This window comes from Paroedura picta, chromosome 10, assembly GCF_049243985.1.
Source record: "Paroedura picta isolate Pp20150507F chromosome 10, Ppicta_v3.0, whole genome shotgun sequence".
NCBI lineage: Eukaryota > Metazoa > Chordata > Lepidosauria > Squamata > Gekkonidae > Paroedura > Paroedura picta.
In genome coordinates this window covers 25,975,424-25,992,203 of record NC_135378.1, presented here as the reverse complement: position 1 = coordinate 25,992,203, position 16,780 = coordinate 25,975,424, and the positions used below count along the sequence as shown (strand labels likewise).

The window sequence follows — 16,780 nt, the reverse complement described above, 5'->3', positions numbered from 1 at the left end:
CATCTGTTAACAGCTTGGGAGTGCTCCTGGATGCTTCATTATCTATAAAAGCCCAGATAGCTTGGATTGCTCAGTTGTTGTTTTTTTTCCAGTTACGCAAAATCAAACAATAGGTGCTGTATCAGTCTCCTTCAGACCTGGCCACGGGGATCCATGCCATGGTCACCTCCAAATTGGATTACTGTAATATACTCTACATGGGCCTGCCTTTGAAACTACTCCAGCAATTACAGCTGATCCAGAATGCAGTGTTGCAGGTTTTGACCAGGACCCCTTGCCATGCACACATTTCTCCAGTGCTCTGCTGCCTGCCCAGGCTACCAGTGCAGTATCATAGAATCAAAGAATCATAGAGTTGGAAGGGGCCATACAGGCCATCTAGTCCAACCCCCTGCTCAACGCAGGATCAGCCCTAAGCATCCTAAATCAGAATGTGTTCAAGGTTTTGTTTTTGATCTTTAAGACCATACGCAGTCTGGGTCCATTATGCCTGCAAGACCACATCCTTCCATGTAACCTGAGGTGAACATTACACTCCCAAGTTCCAGCCTACTAGTGATTCCTGGCCTGAAACAGGCTCAGTCATCAATAAGAAGGGCTAGGGCATCTTCAGTCCTGGCCTCAGCCCTCTGGAATGCACTTCTGACAGAGAAGTTCAGACCCTGTGGTCACTACTGCAGTTCCACAGGGCTTGCAAAACCATCCCCTTCCAGCAGGCATTCAAAGGAGGAGGGATCTCGCCCTGGTAGGCTGTATCTCTTCCTGGCTCTGACTCTCATTAATCATTTCAGGCGCTTCATCTCTTTTAGATGGTCATCATGCTGGATGGTTCAGGTGGGAATGGTTCTTAATTTATTATTGTTGTTGTTGTTATTTACTGTATTCATGTTTTAACAATGGGTTTAATTCCTGTAAGCCAGCTGTCCCCAACCCTCGGTCAGGGGACCGGTAATGGTCTGTGGATCAGTCGGTACCGGGCTGTGGCTCTTCCTCGTCCTCCTCCCCAGTCACTGCCTCGGGGGCTGCCCTGCCACTCTGCCACCAGCTCACCTTTGGTGCTCTCCCTCTGCGTGGCTCAGCGCAGCTGCTGCTGGCAGCACCCCCCAGTGTGCAACGGGAAGTCAGGGGCACCGGCACGAAAGCAAGTGGAGCAGGGGCTCAGGTGGCGGTGACATCCCTCGGCAAAAGACTACCCCCCCCCCCGGGCCTCAGTAAAATTGTCAAATGTTGACCGGTCCCTGGTGATAAAAAGGTTGGGGGGAAGAAGAGTTGGTTCTTATATGCCGCTTTTCTCTACCCGAAGGAGTCTCAAAAGTGGCTTACAGTCGCTTCCCTTTCCTCTCTCCACAACAGACACCCTATGAGGTGGGTGAGGCTGAGAGAGCCCTGATATTCCTCCTTGGTCAGAGCAGTTTTCTCAGTGCTTTGGCGAGCCCAAGGTCACCCAGCTGGATGCATGTGGGGAAGTGCAAATTCAAACCCGGCTCGCCAAATTAGAAGGCCACACACAAGCAGTTGCACATACCATGGTGTAATTGTGGGCCACTTTGTGCAAATCTGTGCAACCCTGTGCATCAGCAAAGGAGCGGATTCCAAGGCAATTTGATGGATGAAGCTGTTTCATTAAGAATTTACAGCAAGCTTCTACAACCTGAGAGAGCTGGAGAATGCAAGCTGTAGATAACAGGCACTCAATATTGTCTTCTTTTAGTTCAAGGCGACCTAGGGAAATTAGAAAAAAGTGTTCATTATTTAGGGATTCTAGCTCCACAACAGCACTAAAAAATCAGACCAAGGGTCTGATTAGGAAACAGGATGCTGGACAACAGTGGATAACAAAACAGTTTTGGGGAACCCATTTATAAGGCATAAAGACAACAAGCCCACCCCCAACCCCTGCAACTGAGATACACTGCCTTTCATTCTGGGAGTTCTATTAGTTATCCGGGTGAAGAGAGAAAGGTTACCTGGTATAACTGATTACCTAGTGTTACTGATTCCTTTCTAAAACCATCTAAACTACTATCCTATCTCCCTGCAGCAAATTCCATAAGTTAACTGTGACTGAGTTCTGATCTCAGTTCATTCACAACAGGTATTCTGGCTTGCATGTTCTCCTAACACCACTTCTTCCTTTCCCCACAGCACAGAGACTGAAGAAATCCTGTTTGGAACAAGCCACAGTTCCTTAAGAAGTCCAAGGATAAAAACAACTCACTGTGGTGTGTTCTCGTGCTTATAAAGCTGCATTATAAATCAGAATGAGAACTGGGCTTTCAGGCTCAGAGGCACAATGCTTCTGACTTTCAGAAGCTGAGGAGCTGTCAGCAGGTAGAGAGAAGAGCTGGGTTTTTTATACCCCCGCTTTTCACTACCTGAAGGAGTCCCAAAGTGGCTCACCAACATCTTTCTCTTCCTCTCCCCACAACACATACTCAGTGAGGTAGGTAGGGCTGCAAGAACATCTCTAAGAGAACTGGGATTAGCCAAGGTCACCCAGCTGGCTGCACATGGAGGTGTGGGGACTCAACCTCCATTCTCGAGATTAGAGGCTAATACTCTTAACCGGTATACCACACTTGCCCATGGGCTTCCCCATGGTATCTGACTAGTCATTGTTGAAAGCAGGACAGTGAACGAACTTTGATCCAGCATGGTTATTTTTATATTTTTAGTTACTGCTTTACAGTGCAGTCCTAAGCAGAGTTATACCACTTCAAAGCCAGTAACCCTGTTTAGAATTGCAGTGTTAGAATCTTGGTTCACTGACAACAGCACGCACCGGATTTCAGTTTTTGCCTATCCTGAACATCCCAAAATACCTGCAGTGAATTCCAAACCAGAAAATCTTCATTTAATCTCAGCATCCCATGCACAGGAAAGACCAGCTGGCATGGATTCAGTTCAACAGGGCAGAAATGCTCCTAAAGGCAACAGGAGTGGTTTCTGCACACTATATTGGTAGATTAATGCCTTTTATCTTGGCACTAAAAGGACATCTTCCCTCCTTCTATGAACTAACAAAAAGGACATGTAAATCGCTTTCTATATATGAACTCAGTCTGGGCTACAGACTTCATCAGTTGGACATGTACCTTGTCGTTTAGGCCAGGGGTAGTCAACCTGTGGTCCTCCAGATGTTCATGGACTACAATTCCCATGAGCCCCTGTCAGCGTTTGCTGGCGGGGGCTCATGGGAATTGTAGTCCATGAACATCTGGAGGACCACAGGTTGACTACCCCTGGTTTAGGCCACCCTATTTGGAAACATCTGCTTAATTTTGACTGACGATTTGAGCAATGGTTAGAACATCACACCAGGACTGGGAAGACCTAGGTTCAAATCTCCATTCTGCTATAGATGTGTGTTCAGTGACCCGAGGCCAGTCACACAGTCCCATTCTCACCTACCTCACATGATGGTTGTATTATGATTAGTTTTTTTTTTTACATTCGATATTTTTGAATTTTATTTATTGTAATTGCCTTTCTAACACCAGTTAGACAGAAGGTGTAGCCACCCATCAGCTCATTGACTTGCAGTAGCCTTTTGTCCTTTATACACTATACCTTTGATCTGTACTCCTGTACTCCTCCCAAAAGATGAACATATGCAAGCTGTAGTAGTGATATTTACCACTGAGATTAGCCTCTTTTGTTTAGCTGAAACATATTGAGCTTGCTTCTTCATATTAGTTTCCAGCTTCACTTGTAATATCCACAATCGAAGAGCAAATTTTAGCTTGAGTAAACTAAGGCTTCATTGTGGTGCATCCAACTGACAATGATTTTTTCTTCCTCAGTCTTTAAAGCAACACATTTTCATATAATCAGTATGTCTGTCCTTAGCAATTTTAGAGGTTCAATCTAAGTGCCTCCACGTGCTGATCACTTAGATTTCAGTATGTCCTCCCATTCAACTGGATGCTCTGCATTTTTGGGAACTGATGGAACTATAGATTGAATTTTGTTCCGAAATTCATTTATACTGTGAATGCCCAAAGCCTTCCAGGCAACGAAACTGATCACTCCCACTCCACACCAAGCATACAACGAACCCCATCCTAGAGCTCGTAAGGCAAGTGATGCACCACTCTCTGGTAAAGCAGCTGTAGCAACTACACCCTTATTGAACCAGTTAGGATTTTTCTTTTTGGCCATGGCAAGTGTGGTACCAAAACCAGCTAGAATTCCTGCAGTAGCAACAGTAGCGAGAAAAACTCCACCTTTAATTAAGGAGGGCCGCTGTTGCTGCACTTCCTTCGGGGCTGTGGCAGGTTTAGGGTTCTCCCAGGGCTGAGGTGTCCCTGCATTGAGGCTCCCCTGAACGGCATCACTGCAGCTCGCCTGGGAGAGAGCCGGCCCCGTGCTCCCCATCGAGCCTCACTAGGTTGTATTATGGATAAAATTATCTAAGTTCCACTGGGGGGAAAGCAGGGTATAAATAGCCAAATAAAATTTATGATAAAACGCTCACCTATGCTCACCTCCCTTCAAAGCTTGGAGCATAAGGATATTTCCCTTTCTAAAATATATAACAAATAATCTGCCTTTTCCAGCACTTTCTATTAATCCCCCCCCCCTTTTGCTTTGGGTTTTTTTTTTTACATCTGACTCTAAAAATTCTTTTAAAAAAGTTTTTGCAAACAATTTACAAAACGTTTGCTCAGAAGTTTCTAGTAATAGAAAAGCATGAAGGATACACAGCCTAGATGTTTTAAGCTGCCCTGTCTAAATTTGCATTCAATTAATATAAACCTGTGCTTTGCTTATTCCACACAATCCCTGTGTTTCAGATCATGCTATGTCTGAAGTTAGCTGCACATGCACACAGCTCAACGCGGACAAAATCATCTTTCAGTTAAAAGCATGTGCAATCACACAAATAGATCCGGGCTACTGCAGAATGCATCTATAAGCATGCCCTTCAAGTACATCTTAGGGCAATTCTCAACTGACCTACATATGGGATTAGTTAATATGTTCATGTTGTTACTATTAGTTATAGAAGGTTATTGATACCACTGTTATTGTTGTTATGATTTGATGTTATACTGAATTTTATTGTACTATTATTATGTTCTTCCGTGTTCTATGTAAATGGCCCTGAGGGAGGGTGATTAATTAATTGATTAACTGAAACATTGTACTGCCAAGGCTACCCTGAGGCTCCTCCATTCCTCTCTGCATGTCAGAAACAAAGGGCACCACATTTCACAAAATGGAAAAATTTACAGTGCTTTATTTTCCTGCAAATATTGTTCTATTTCTAGAGATTCACTTTCTCATTAAATTGATGTTCAATTTTTTATTATGCCAATAAAGGTACTGTACTGTATGAGACTGACAATGAATGCATGCCATTATTCGTATGGTACTAGGCAAAATTGGCAGTCTTAAATTTATAATTAATGTTTTTCTGGTCATTATTCCTAGGAATGTACAAGAACTTTACATATTCTATTGATCTGTAAGTGGAACGTAAAGGAAGAAATGCAGTTACAATTATATGCAATAATCCCAATTTTAAAAATCAGGTTATCGATTCATCTGATTGACTGTGCAGGTCAAATCAAAATCAAAGCTTAAACTCTTGTTGAAATGTCTCCTCTCACATGATGAAGACTATAATAGCGAATATTATATGAAACAAATAATGCAAGGAATGCGATAGAAAGTAACTGTGAAAACTGTGGCAACTCAGTGACCTCTATGGAAGCAAATTAAATTTTATTGAAATAGATGAGTCGATAACTATACCCATAGCATATCAAGAACAGCCCTTTCGATTGCTAAAATGATTTCAGCTGGGTTTTGATTGGAGTAATTCTTCACAGGGCTGAGCTGTGAGTGTCAAGATTTTCCTTATCTTTTATTTTTCCCATAAATCAAAAACATATAATGGAGCTCACATAATACTGTCTTTAAATGACACATTTTTTTTCCTACTCAGATATTTCAGTTGATGATTCTGTTGCTATTGACATAGCAACGGAATTAACATGGGGTTAATTTTAAAACTCTGAGGAAAAGGAGTAGAAAATAATTGGTTTTTATACCCCACTTTTCTCTACCAGAAGGAGTCTCAGAGCAGCTTACTTTCCCTTCTTCTCCCCACAACAGGCACCCTTGTGAGGTAGGGGCTGAGGTAGGTGGGGCTAAGAAAGCCCTTATATTACTGTTCTGTGAGAACAGCACTATCAGGGCTGTGATGAGCTCAAGGTCATCCTTGAGCTTGTCATGTGGAAGAGGAGTGGGGAATCAAACCAGGCTCTCCACATTAGAAGCTGCTGTCCTTAAACACTATACCAACCACTACTAAATATAAGGAAAAATAAATATGGTAAGCCAGATCACATTCTATCTAGGGAATCAGAACATTTCCCCAGAACATTTCCCAACACATTATTTCCCTCAGAAAGTCCAATCATCACTGTATACAAAAGAGCAGCATCCAGCTCACTGATGTTGGGCACTCTGAAATAAAACATTCACCTAGACGCAGAGAATTAAACAACTTTACCAGCTACTCATTACCTGTATAGGCATATTGCACCAAAGCCCATAGTGCATTTGGTTCCACACCTTCCATTTTGATTTCTTCTTGCCTCGCTTCCCTTACATCGTTCGTAAACATGGCAGCAAAATAGTCTGAGACCGAGGACAACACCAGCCTGTGAGCATATGGAAATGGGGGGGAGTGGACAATCAGTCTGGCATTTGCTACCTGCTGTATTTTATCCTTGAAGGAAGAAAATATTAATGAAAGCATTTTAAACTTAACATAATTCTTTCATGTTCTGATATCCTCCTGTATTGTTCCTGCAAACAGGGGTATGTGAGGTTATCAAGAAAAGAAGCTACCGCCTGTCATGCCATTCCAATAAAGTGCTAGCACACTATGGGATTTAACTGCAGTAAAACCAGTGTGCAATTTATATATTTTTCAGATGGCACAGAGAAAAGATTTGCAGAGCTGTGAATTGTGCTCTCTCAGGGTACTTGGCTGAATCCAGTAATCCACTGACAAAAGGATCACTGATCATTGCCATGTTTCTCTCCATCCTATCCGTCTCTTCCATCTTTGGGAAAGTAGATTCCCATAGCTTTGGGACAGAAGTAGCCTAAAACCTATACAAAGCAAACCCACCAATTAAGTCCATTTTTCCTCTAAAAATTATCCTACAACATCACTAAAATCCATGCATGTAACAAGTAACAAATATTTATGCCCATGTATATGCACGAAGGTCCCCCCCTCAGAATTACAAAACACAACTCAATCAAACAAACTCTTAACAAAAAAAAAACATTTTGGAGTTATAAATTCCTTGAAAGCAAGACAGTAATAGACCCTACACAGCGGAAGGAATTCAATCAGTTTCCCCACTGATGAAAGTGGTAGATGAGTCCCCTTTTGACCAGACAAAAAGATTATCTCTGGGATCATGGGACCTGCCTGGACAAAGATGCAGCTATAGGAAGGAGGAGAGTTGGGCAAGACTGAGTGGGGAAACAGGCAGGATCCACGGCAGTGATTCTTGCAAGGTTCAATCTTCTTCATGCACACAGTGGAGGTAATGCGGAGTCACCTTCTTGGAACACACATCAAGAACACCTGGTCCATTTGAATGCAGCATATATATCTACCGTATTTGCTGGCGTATAAAATGACTGGGCGTATAAGACGACCCCCAACATTTCCACTCAAAATAGAGAGATTGTTACATTACATTACAGTACTATGGGCCACTATGTCTATCCCAACTGAAGTGCACCCGGCGTATAGGACGACCCCCCCACTTGGAGGCATGTTTTTCAGGGGGGAAAAGTAGTCTTACACGCCAGCAAATACTGTATATAATCTTATACAAGTATGATTGATCAAGGGGCTACAGGTCAGTGAAAGAATATAAGCTTTGCATGCAGAATAGTCAGCATTTAATCTCTGGCATCTTCAATAAAAACATTTCAGATTTCAGCAATGGAAGAAACCTCTGCCCAAGACTTCAGAGAACTGCTGCCTGTCAGAGTGAGCGTTATTCTGACTCAATGACAAAGCAACCCCTAAAAAGAGCACAAATATCGTCCCAGTTTTTTAAAAAACAAATGCCCTGTTTTGGGGATTCATGCAAAATATGTGCAAGCATTACACTACATAAAGATACCCAAAGGTTTCAAGTGGGGTGGACGGACAAGAACGTTAGATGGGCACACATTCTTATACGGAAACATATGAACACTGTTGAGAAGTATGACCTCTAAGAACTTCACACTTGGGCTCAAGATACACTACAATGTGGTGGCACAAGAAGCACCAAATAGCATGTTCTGGCATGAAAAATGGAAAGAGGATAGAATAATGGGATGCCTATGGAAAGAAGTAATGGAAAGGCAAAATTAAGTTGGAGGTGGTAAAATCCAAGCAGAAAAACTGAGTATCACATGGGCTAGATTGCCAATGACTCCACACCTATAGGAACATTCATAGTGCTGTCCTGTGGAGTTTAAATTTTCTTTTAGGTAAGGCAAATTGGTGCTTTTTTCCTTTCTTTTTGAAGAGAGCTCTTCCTATCTATAAGCCTTGTAAGAGCAAGTCACATCAGATTCTGGGCCTCCCTTGACCAACCAATGACTTACTGGCATTCTGTTTTATTTGATGCTGCTGAAAGACGTTAAAGGACACCCCTCTTTTTCTTACCATTATCAAAGTTCCACCACACTCTAAACATCTTTGAGGAGGAAAAGAGGTAAGGCTGAATTTCAGTAAAAAGGAGACGAGAACGATATAAGCTGGTTTGGGTCTCTGCTAGGAAGAAAGGCGAGGTGTAAACAAAATAAATAAATAGTACTCAGTAGCTCTGGAGACAGGGTGAGTTTTAGCTTTAGCTAAGATGCTTAGGACTTTAGGTTTGGAGTACAAGTGTAAACATACATGAAAAACAATGCCTGCTGTTTTTGCAGAATGCAGCTTGGATACTAAGCGTGAAAGCACGCATACCATACCAGCGGCAAACAGAAAGCCATATGCCTCCTTTGAAATTTTAATGAATGGAAAACAAGCAAAAGGTTAGTCCCATTTGTATAGCTTGCAGTCAGCATGAAAGAACGACTTCTTCATTGATCTTGTATAACGGTGCCTCCATTTCTTGCCTCCATTTTGACTGAGTGCTTTCTGGTGCCTTGAGCAGTCCTCACCCTACATACAAATTTAAATACTGCTTTGATGCATGCCCATGCCAAACAGCCCCTGAAACACATTCTGTTAAATGTCCAATGAGGAAGAGCTTGTGAAACAAGTATTATCTTTTAAAGTTTTTTTAAAATGATTTTTAAAAACATTTCAAACCAGTGACAATGTATTCACAAAACACTGCTGAAATTGATATTCTATATACATCATGAGCTTGTTTCATTAATCATTGTTTATGGTTTACAGCCCTAATTAGGTCTGTCACAGTCGTACTTGAACAGTATGCAATGCAAACCTGGGCACCTTTACTCAGAAGTAAATACCCCCTACGTTCCACAGCATTTACTCCCAAATAAATATGCATAGGATTGCAGTCTTCATGTGTGAAGCTCCCCTGCCCCAAAGTATGATCAGTACTAGCAAACCCAAAAATACTGGAAGGCGATTGGCTGGCTGCTGGACAAGCAAGCCAGTTGGAGGAGGAGGCACTCAGGGGCGGGACAGACGCCCTGAGTGGGTGTTAAGCGTTGAGTGGCACTTAAGCCATGAGACCAGCTCCTCCTCCTAGGCCGTATCATAAATATTAAGTGGAACAGATAAACTATGTTAAATAATAAAATGTGGTTAGGTTTAAACAAGAGGAAGAGGGAGCAACTTGAAGGGGATAATTTAGATTTTTATTTTTCTATTATATAATGAATAATAGTCCCTAAATCTTATGTATAATCCCCTTCTCTCTCTCTCTCTTTTCTCTATGTCTATTTACTTTCTTTAAAAAAACTAACAATAAAAAAAAATACTGGCACAGCAGAGTAGTCAAACTAAACACATTTAATCATATTTAACACACCACAGAAAATTGGAAGATTTATTTCATGTATGGGGATGTGCACTGACAATTGCTAGAAAAGCCCAACTTGGAAAATCATAATTCTCATATAGGTCTATTATAAGCAGATTACTGGCAGATGTTTCAAAATTCATTTTTAACTACTGTAATATAGATGCCAATGTTCTGAGAAGAGTGGCAGCCTACATCTTAAAGAGTCTTCACCTGTGAGCTGGAATTCGGCGATCACCGGCAACTAATACCACGTCACACAATTGCTTGTGTCTCAGGTAATTCTCCATCTTTTTAAAGGTTTGTTCTGCATGATTGAGTGCTTGAAAAAATTCATCAGATGTGCAAGGCTCCATAGTGTGACAAGAGGACAGCGTCTGGCTGCTATTGGATGTCCTGTAAAGATGACAATACACAGGTACATAAACGTGGTCATAGGCATGATATTTTAACAGACAGTCGCACTATGCATAAAACAGGGACTTATATGGTATTCTTCCTCAACAAAGCTCAGAGCCACTCTATGGAAGTAAACTTCGATTAGGAAGCAACCTGGAGAAAAGGGTTAAAATGACTCCTTTCCCCAATTCTCTTTTCCACTTGCCATATCCTCATTACAGATCACCTGCACCATGATGTCGGACACTTATAACTCAAACTGAGCAATAGCACAAAACATTTTTAAAACGGCTCTTGTGCTCCTCTCTTCTCAATGTGACGCTATTTTCTTCAATGACAATTAAAAAAAAATCAATGCAGAAGCCAGACAACTCAAAGCAAGTGCAGAAGTCAGAGGATTTAAATTACATGTATAAAGTACAAAACTTCAAAGGGATCTGTACAAACAAGCCCTAAGAGGAGGCAGATTTTCTGATAAGAGTACACAAAATGGAAACAACTCTGCAATCTCAACCAGACACTGAAGTGCAGTTTTATTAGCTTTAGATATCACCCTGAAGTTGGTGACTAGAGTACCATACTAATGGGTATTTTGTGCCTGGGAAAGTGGTTAATTGTTCGGCGAAGATGCAATTAACGACTCTGGCATTTATGCGATCATAATTAGGTTTCAGAATTAACAGCCTATTAAAAAGATGTATAGGTGGATGAGAGAAGGAATGCAGCATTGACCTCTACGCTTACTTTCCTGGGCCAGCAAGCAGCAGGTGGCTCAGAGAGACCAGTTATAACAAAGGCTGCAGCCGGTGAGACAAAACATATGACCCTTCCAGAGGTCTAAAATACCCCAACCAATTGGTCACCATGGTGCACAGTGTAGAAATTGCATGATACCTCCAATGCCCAGGAAAACAACTGGTATCTTCATTAGCAACTGTTCAGTGGCATCTTTAAGACCAACAAAATTTAATTCTGGGTATGCGCACAAGACCTTATATCTAGAAATAAATTCTGTTAGTCTTAGAGGTGCCACTGGATTCAAACTTTGTTCTGTGGCTTCAGACCAACACCCACCAGAATCTATTTTCATCAACAACTGGTAGTGCTTTTCTTTACAGGCCTACTTCTCAGTCTGAAACCTTGGTCAGCATCTCAATACACACCCAGTCTTGTGGCCAGCAGGGCTTCTATAAGTCTTTTGCTCTTGAGACCATTGCCTATAGCCGTGGTTCTCAACCCGGGGGTCACGACTCCCTGAGGGGTCGTTCCCGGGGGGTCACAGCAGCGCCATGGTGCTGGCCTCCTCCGCACCACCTTGGAGCTCACCGATGCGGTGCCAGCTCTCCTGTGATGCTGGCCTCCTTGGTGCCGCCTCGGTAAGCTCCGTGGCGGCACCGAGGAGGCTAGCTCCATGCTGCCGCCGCTCTGGCCACTTCCGCTCCATGCCCCCGAGACAGCAGCGTCTGCTCATGCATACTGCCGCGTGTGCACATGTGCCGCTGTTGTCCCGCCCCTGCTGTTGGGGTCACATGGCAGTGGTGGTTGAGAACAACTGGCCTATAGAGACTGTCAAGCTCAGAGGAACCACACAAGCATCCTCTAATGCTGAATGGCTATCGGAAACAAAATGGAAACGTCCCACTGGTGTACGCAAAGTTTTCCACACATCCAAAATGGTGCTTTCTTTCTCAGTTCTGGCCTAAAAAGCTCAATCTGCTTTTCAACAGTTCTGGCAGATTTATAACTTTTGTGCCAGTACATAGGTAGAAATAATGTAATACCTAAGGCTTGCAATTTTGACCTCCACATTTTATTGACATATGATCAATAAAACTGCATGGCAGACACAGACCTCTTATAAAGCAAAGCTCAAATAGAGGGTCAAAGATACAAAAGAAATAACACTCCCCCCCCCCCCGGCTGATATTAACTGAAGGCCATTCGTATTGACAAACAAGCTCTTCTCTTAAGTGTCGTCATTTTCAGTACAGCCCACTTAGCACAAATGACACAATATTCTTTCCTTATATATACCGATATAAAGGATAGTCTTGCTACTGGAGAACATTTGTAATGTTTTTGCCTCAAAACCCAACTCGGTTGCATGCTTCAGCACTGAAGGAAGGAGAGGAATTCATAATATTGAAGGACACTATGCTTCCCAATTTGGGTATTCAGTTTATTTAGTCCAAAGTCTTGGCATTACACTGGATCTGAAATTTTTGCTGAGCAGGCAAGTTAACGCAGATGGAAAAAACTACTTTCCTTTGACTCAGCCTAGCCTGTAAGATGGCCGCAGACCCTGATATGGCCACCTGGGGCCATGCCACAGTAACATCAAGACCACTGTACATTGGTCTCCCCTTAAAATCAGCTTGGAAACGCCAGGTGGTACAGAATGCTAGTTCAACAAGGAGCTAGATGAAGCACGCATATTACTCTTATTCTGCAATTGAACCACTGGTGCGATTTTAGACAATGGCTATCCCATGTAAAGCCCTTCATGGCCTTCACCCCTCTTATCTCCTGGACTGCCTGTCCTCCTGTGTCATGACAGCTAAGCTCACCTGAGCAAGGCTTTTTACAAGTGCTAACACGCATGTGAACGAAATCAACAACTGCCCATACATGTACTTCTTCCTGCTGTTGCCCCCACCTTATGGAATAGCCTGTCCAGAGGAAATCAGGAAGAGTTCCACTCTCCAGGCTGCCTGAAAAGTATGCAAAACAGAATTAATCAAGAGGGTTTTTCGACACAGGCAACAGGGTTGCACTATACGGAATAGTTGAATGTAGGTCCCTACTAGATAATTTTGCATCAGTTTATATGTGATGTTATGCTTTCCTTCAGTTCTGTTTTTAGATTTCGGGATGGTTCCAGACTTCTACAACCCTAATCCTATTTAATTGTTTGTTGAATGCTCCATCCTGTTTATTGTACTGATTCACTCCATGGAATCAGCCTCGGAATCCCAATGAGAAATGTGGACTATAAATAGCACAAATAAAGGAAATGAGGCAAAAAAGAAAAAAATAAGAGAAATGCACCACTACTGGGAAAAGAAATTAGCCTTGGTAGTGTTTATCATTTTCAATAAGATGGCTGCACGGCAGCAGAAGGCAAATCTACAGTAGTAAGAAAAAAAATACAACTGCAAGGAGACAGCTATGTGTCTTATATTGAATCAGTGCTGTCTGCTCTGGCAGCAGCCCTCCAGGATTTCTGGCAGAGGTCTTTCATATTCCAGTGGGCATTTAGTTGAGACTGGGAGGCAATAAGATCGAGGGCCCCTCCTCAGTTTGGCCAAGACATCAGGCTCTCCTCCCATTAAATCTTTTCCCCTAAAGAGTCGGATGGGGATGTTGTCGAAAAGAGGGGAGGGGAGAGGGTTAGTTGGTTAGAGAGAGCCAGTTTGGTGTAGTGGTTAGGAGTGCGGACTTCTAATCTGGCATGCCGGGTTCGATTCTGCGCTCCCCCACATGCAACCAGCTGGGTGACCTTGGGCTCGCCATGGCACTGATAAAACTGTTCTGACCGGGCAGTGATATCAGTGCTCTCTCAGCCTCACCCACCCCACAGGGTATCTGTTGTGGGGAGAGGAAGGCGAAGGCGACTGTAAGCCGCTTTGAGCCTCCTTCGGGTAGGGAAAAGCAGCATATAAGAACCAACTCTTCTTCCTCTTCTTCTTACTGGACTCAGAATGGTTTTTAGTTGAGGATGGTTATATTTTATTGTTGGGGTTTTAATGTTGTAAGTTAACCCGCCACGAGCCAGCTTCCTGGGATCAGCGGGTAATAAATCCAATCATCATCATCATCATCATCATCATCATCATCATCATCATCATCATCTATAACTTGGAAATGCCAGGGACTGGACCTTCTGCATGCCAAATAGATGCTCTGAGCCATGGCCCCTTCCACGTTATTTGTCTCTAATAATGCTCCAGGTCTAAGATATACATCAAGAGATAACATATATGCAACTATACTGCTTCCAGTATTCAGTGTTACAATGGACATGCTTGGAGGGAAGGGGGAGAGGAAAATGATAATGTTGTCATGACCTCTACCACAGGGATTCCCAATCAGGGGTCCGTGGGAGCTCTGGAGGGGGTCCCCAGTCTTTTCCCTCCTGCCTTAAAGGACTTTGCCACAAACTAGGGTACTGGCCACTTCCATTGCTCCCCCTTCCCCCCTTCAAAACTTGAGCAAGTTCTCTCATGGTTTTGTGCCTGGGTGGGGTGGAGCCTGCACACTTACTCCTGCCTTAAACTGTGTCTCTCCCCCTCCCCCCCGTCCTCCTTGAGCCTGCCAGTTAATATGGGTAGTGATGTCACTCCTGGTGACATGTTACTTCCAGGGGAGTAGAAGGCAGGCGTGGCCACCTGATATCACTTCTGAGGCTCCTCGAAGCCTGAAAAATTATTTCAGGGTCTCCCCCATCATCAAAAGGTTGAAAAAGGCTGCCTTGTAATATAGGACGTCTACCAGCAGAGACCTCCCAACTACTGAATGCTGGTGATTCTGGAAATAGCAGTAGCGTGGAAAACCTCTTATTTCCATTACTCTCCCCAGTGAACAACAGGAAAAAGGAAACAAAGGAAGCATCAAGCACTGAAGTTGGAGAACCATCTTTCCTGAAACTTATAGTACAAAGATAAAAGAATGTCACTGCTCATGGAGTCTCTACTCACTTGGAAGGTTACTACGTATTACCAATTATGTGAATTGTTTTCACTCTATGCATTTTTGTCATTCTCACCCAGCTCGATAGATCCCTTAAAAAGGCATACAAAATCTCCAATGTAAAATGTCAACTACAGTGAAATTTACCTACAGTCTCACAATTTTAAAGTTCTGTATAAAACTATACCATGTTTGCCCCAGTTATTAAAGGAGAAATAAAATCTTTGTTTTAAGAAAGCAATGAAAGCAGAATATTATAGACATAAACTGCATTTTTGAAGAAATTAATGTTATATTTAAAATAACATCTATTGTAAGGATTCCAATGTATGTGCTATTATCTAGTGACCTGCTCTTATTGCTTATGGGTGTCTTTTTGTACTTTGTAAAGGCCTATGGCTGTATAATAAACTTAATTGTTTATTACAAAAAATTGTAATAAAATCATGATTTGCTATGAAATGGCTTTTCTACCATGAATTGCTTCCATGTTTATTAACACAGTTGATTACAAGCATCTGTGTGAGTATACGAGTCACATATCTATTTTTTAAATTAGCACTTAACAGTATTTTCTCTATCAAATAACTTTGCTTACATGTACACTAATGTCTATGTCTATCACTCCCAGTGGCTGGCGAGGTACAAACTACTCACTCCAGTTTAGAGATTGTGTCTCATTTCCCTACTCTTATCAACTAGAACACTGAAAGCCTAATTCTATAAGAATCCTCAAAAGAAATCAAAGATAAACAATAACATCAAGACAGATACACACACTGCCTTTGCTTATATTTATCTTTCACCATTCATACACTCTAAATAAAACTGGTTCTCAATTGCATGAAAATATAGTTTTTAGTCTTGGATGAGTGGTGGGAAGACTACATTATTCTATGAAGAAAAAGTATTAAGGCAATAAGGATAGTTCTACTTTAGAAGTCACATTCGTAAAAGAGATGCATGAGATATGTATGTTGATTTCTTACATTAGTGAATGCATCTATCTAGTAATGAAAAAGCACAGGCTCAGATAACTTTGTTATATTGACATTTTAAAAGGTTACTTCCCCTCTATTCTCACAGGGTTTCAATAGCCTTCAACGTCAGAACAGATTTCCAGTGTAGCAAACTATCCTTCTTTATAAGAAGCCTCTAAATCTCAAATTCTCTTTTAACTGAAATCAAAAGGGCAGAGCTAAGGGAAGAAAGGAGCCAGCAAGATTTGCATGTCCCGGTTATCGCAAATCCAAAAGTCAGGAGATTTTGATAGAGCAAAGATTTACAGTGAAGAGATTTGATTTTCGTAGAGAACAGATTTACAGTGAAGCAAGCTATGCTTGTTTACAAGAAGCCTCTAAATCCCAAATTCCCTTTTCACTGAAAGCAAAAGGATATGCCTAAGGGAAGAAAAGGAGACAGACAGACTTGCGTGCCCTGGCTATCTCAAATCCAAAAGTCAGGAGATTCACAGGACTGGATACCCTGTATGGAAGCACATGGGGTCTCAATGTAATATACCTGAATGCATACCTGCACATGGAAAGGAAAGCTGGATCTAGCCAGTTTTTTCACTTGGTTAGTATAGCCAGTTCTTTTGATTGCAAACCCCAGATCACTTTTAATACTGCTCCCCAGGAAATCAGAATTTTCAGTAT

The 16,780-nt window shown here is 42.2% G+C and overlaps 2 protein-coding genes across 8 annotated transcripts in view; both read right to left on the bottom strand.

The window, feature by feature from the left end:
• Positions 1 to 16,780, bottom strand: part of KLHL5 (kelch like family member 5) — a 55,210-nt gene that overhangs the window by 18,337 nt on the left and 20,093 nt on the right. For all 7 annotated transcript variants that reach the window (XM_077301698.1, XM_077301697.1, XM_077301699.1 and 4 more), the window contains 3 exons: positions 10,248 to 10,430; positions 6,538 to 6,674; positions 1,526 to 1,722 (listed from right to left, as the gene is read on the bottom strand). In XM_077301698.1, coding sequence (XP_077157813.1) covers positions 1,526 to 1,722; positions 6,538 to 6,674; positions 10,248 to 10,390 — 477 coding nt within the window. In that variant the 5' untranslated portion in view covers positions 10,391 to 10,430. The remainder of the gene's footprint in view (positions 1 to 1,525; positions 1,723 to 6,537; positions 6,675 to 10,247; positions 10,431 to 16,780) is intronic.
• LOC143819758 (transmembrane protein 242-like) lies at positions 3,496 to 4,406 on the bottom strand. The gene has a single exon (XM_077301703.1). It carries the CDS (start codon positions 4,375 to 4,377, stop codon positions 3,889 to 3,891), a length of 489 nt encoding a protein of 162 aa, XP_077157818.1. The 5' UTR covers positions 4,378 to 4,406; the 3' UTR covers positions 3,496 to 3,888.

Excerpts from the sequence above, each read along its gene's own strand:
- LOC143819758 (XM_077301703.1), bottom strand. The coding sequence starts at position 4,377 with ATGGGGAGCACGGGGCCGGCTCTCTCCCAGGCGAGCTGCAGTGATGCC.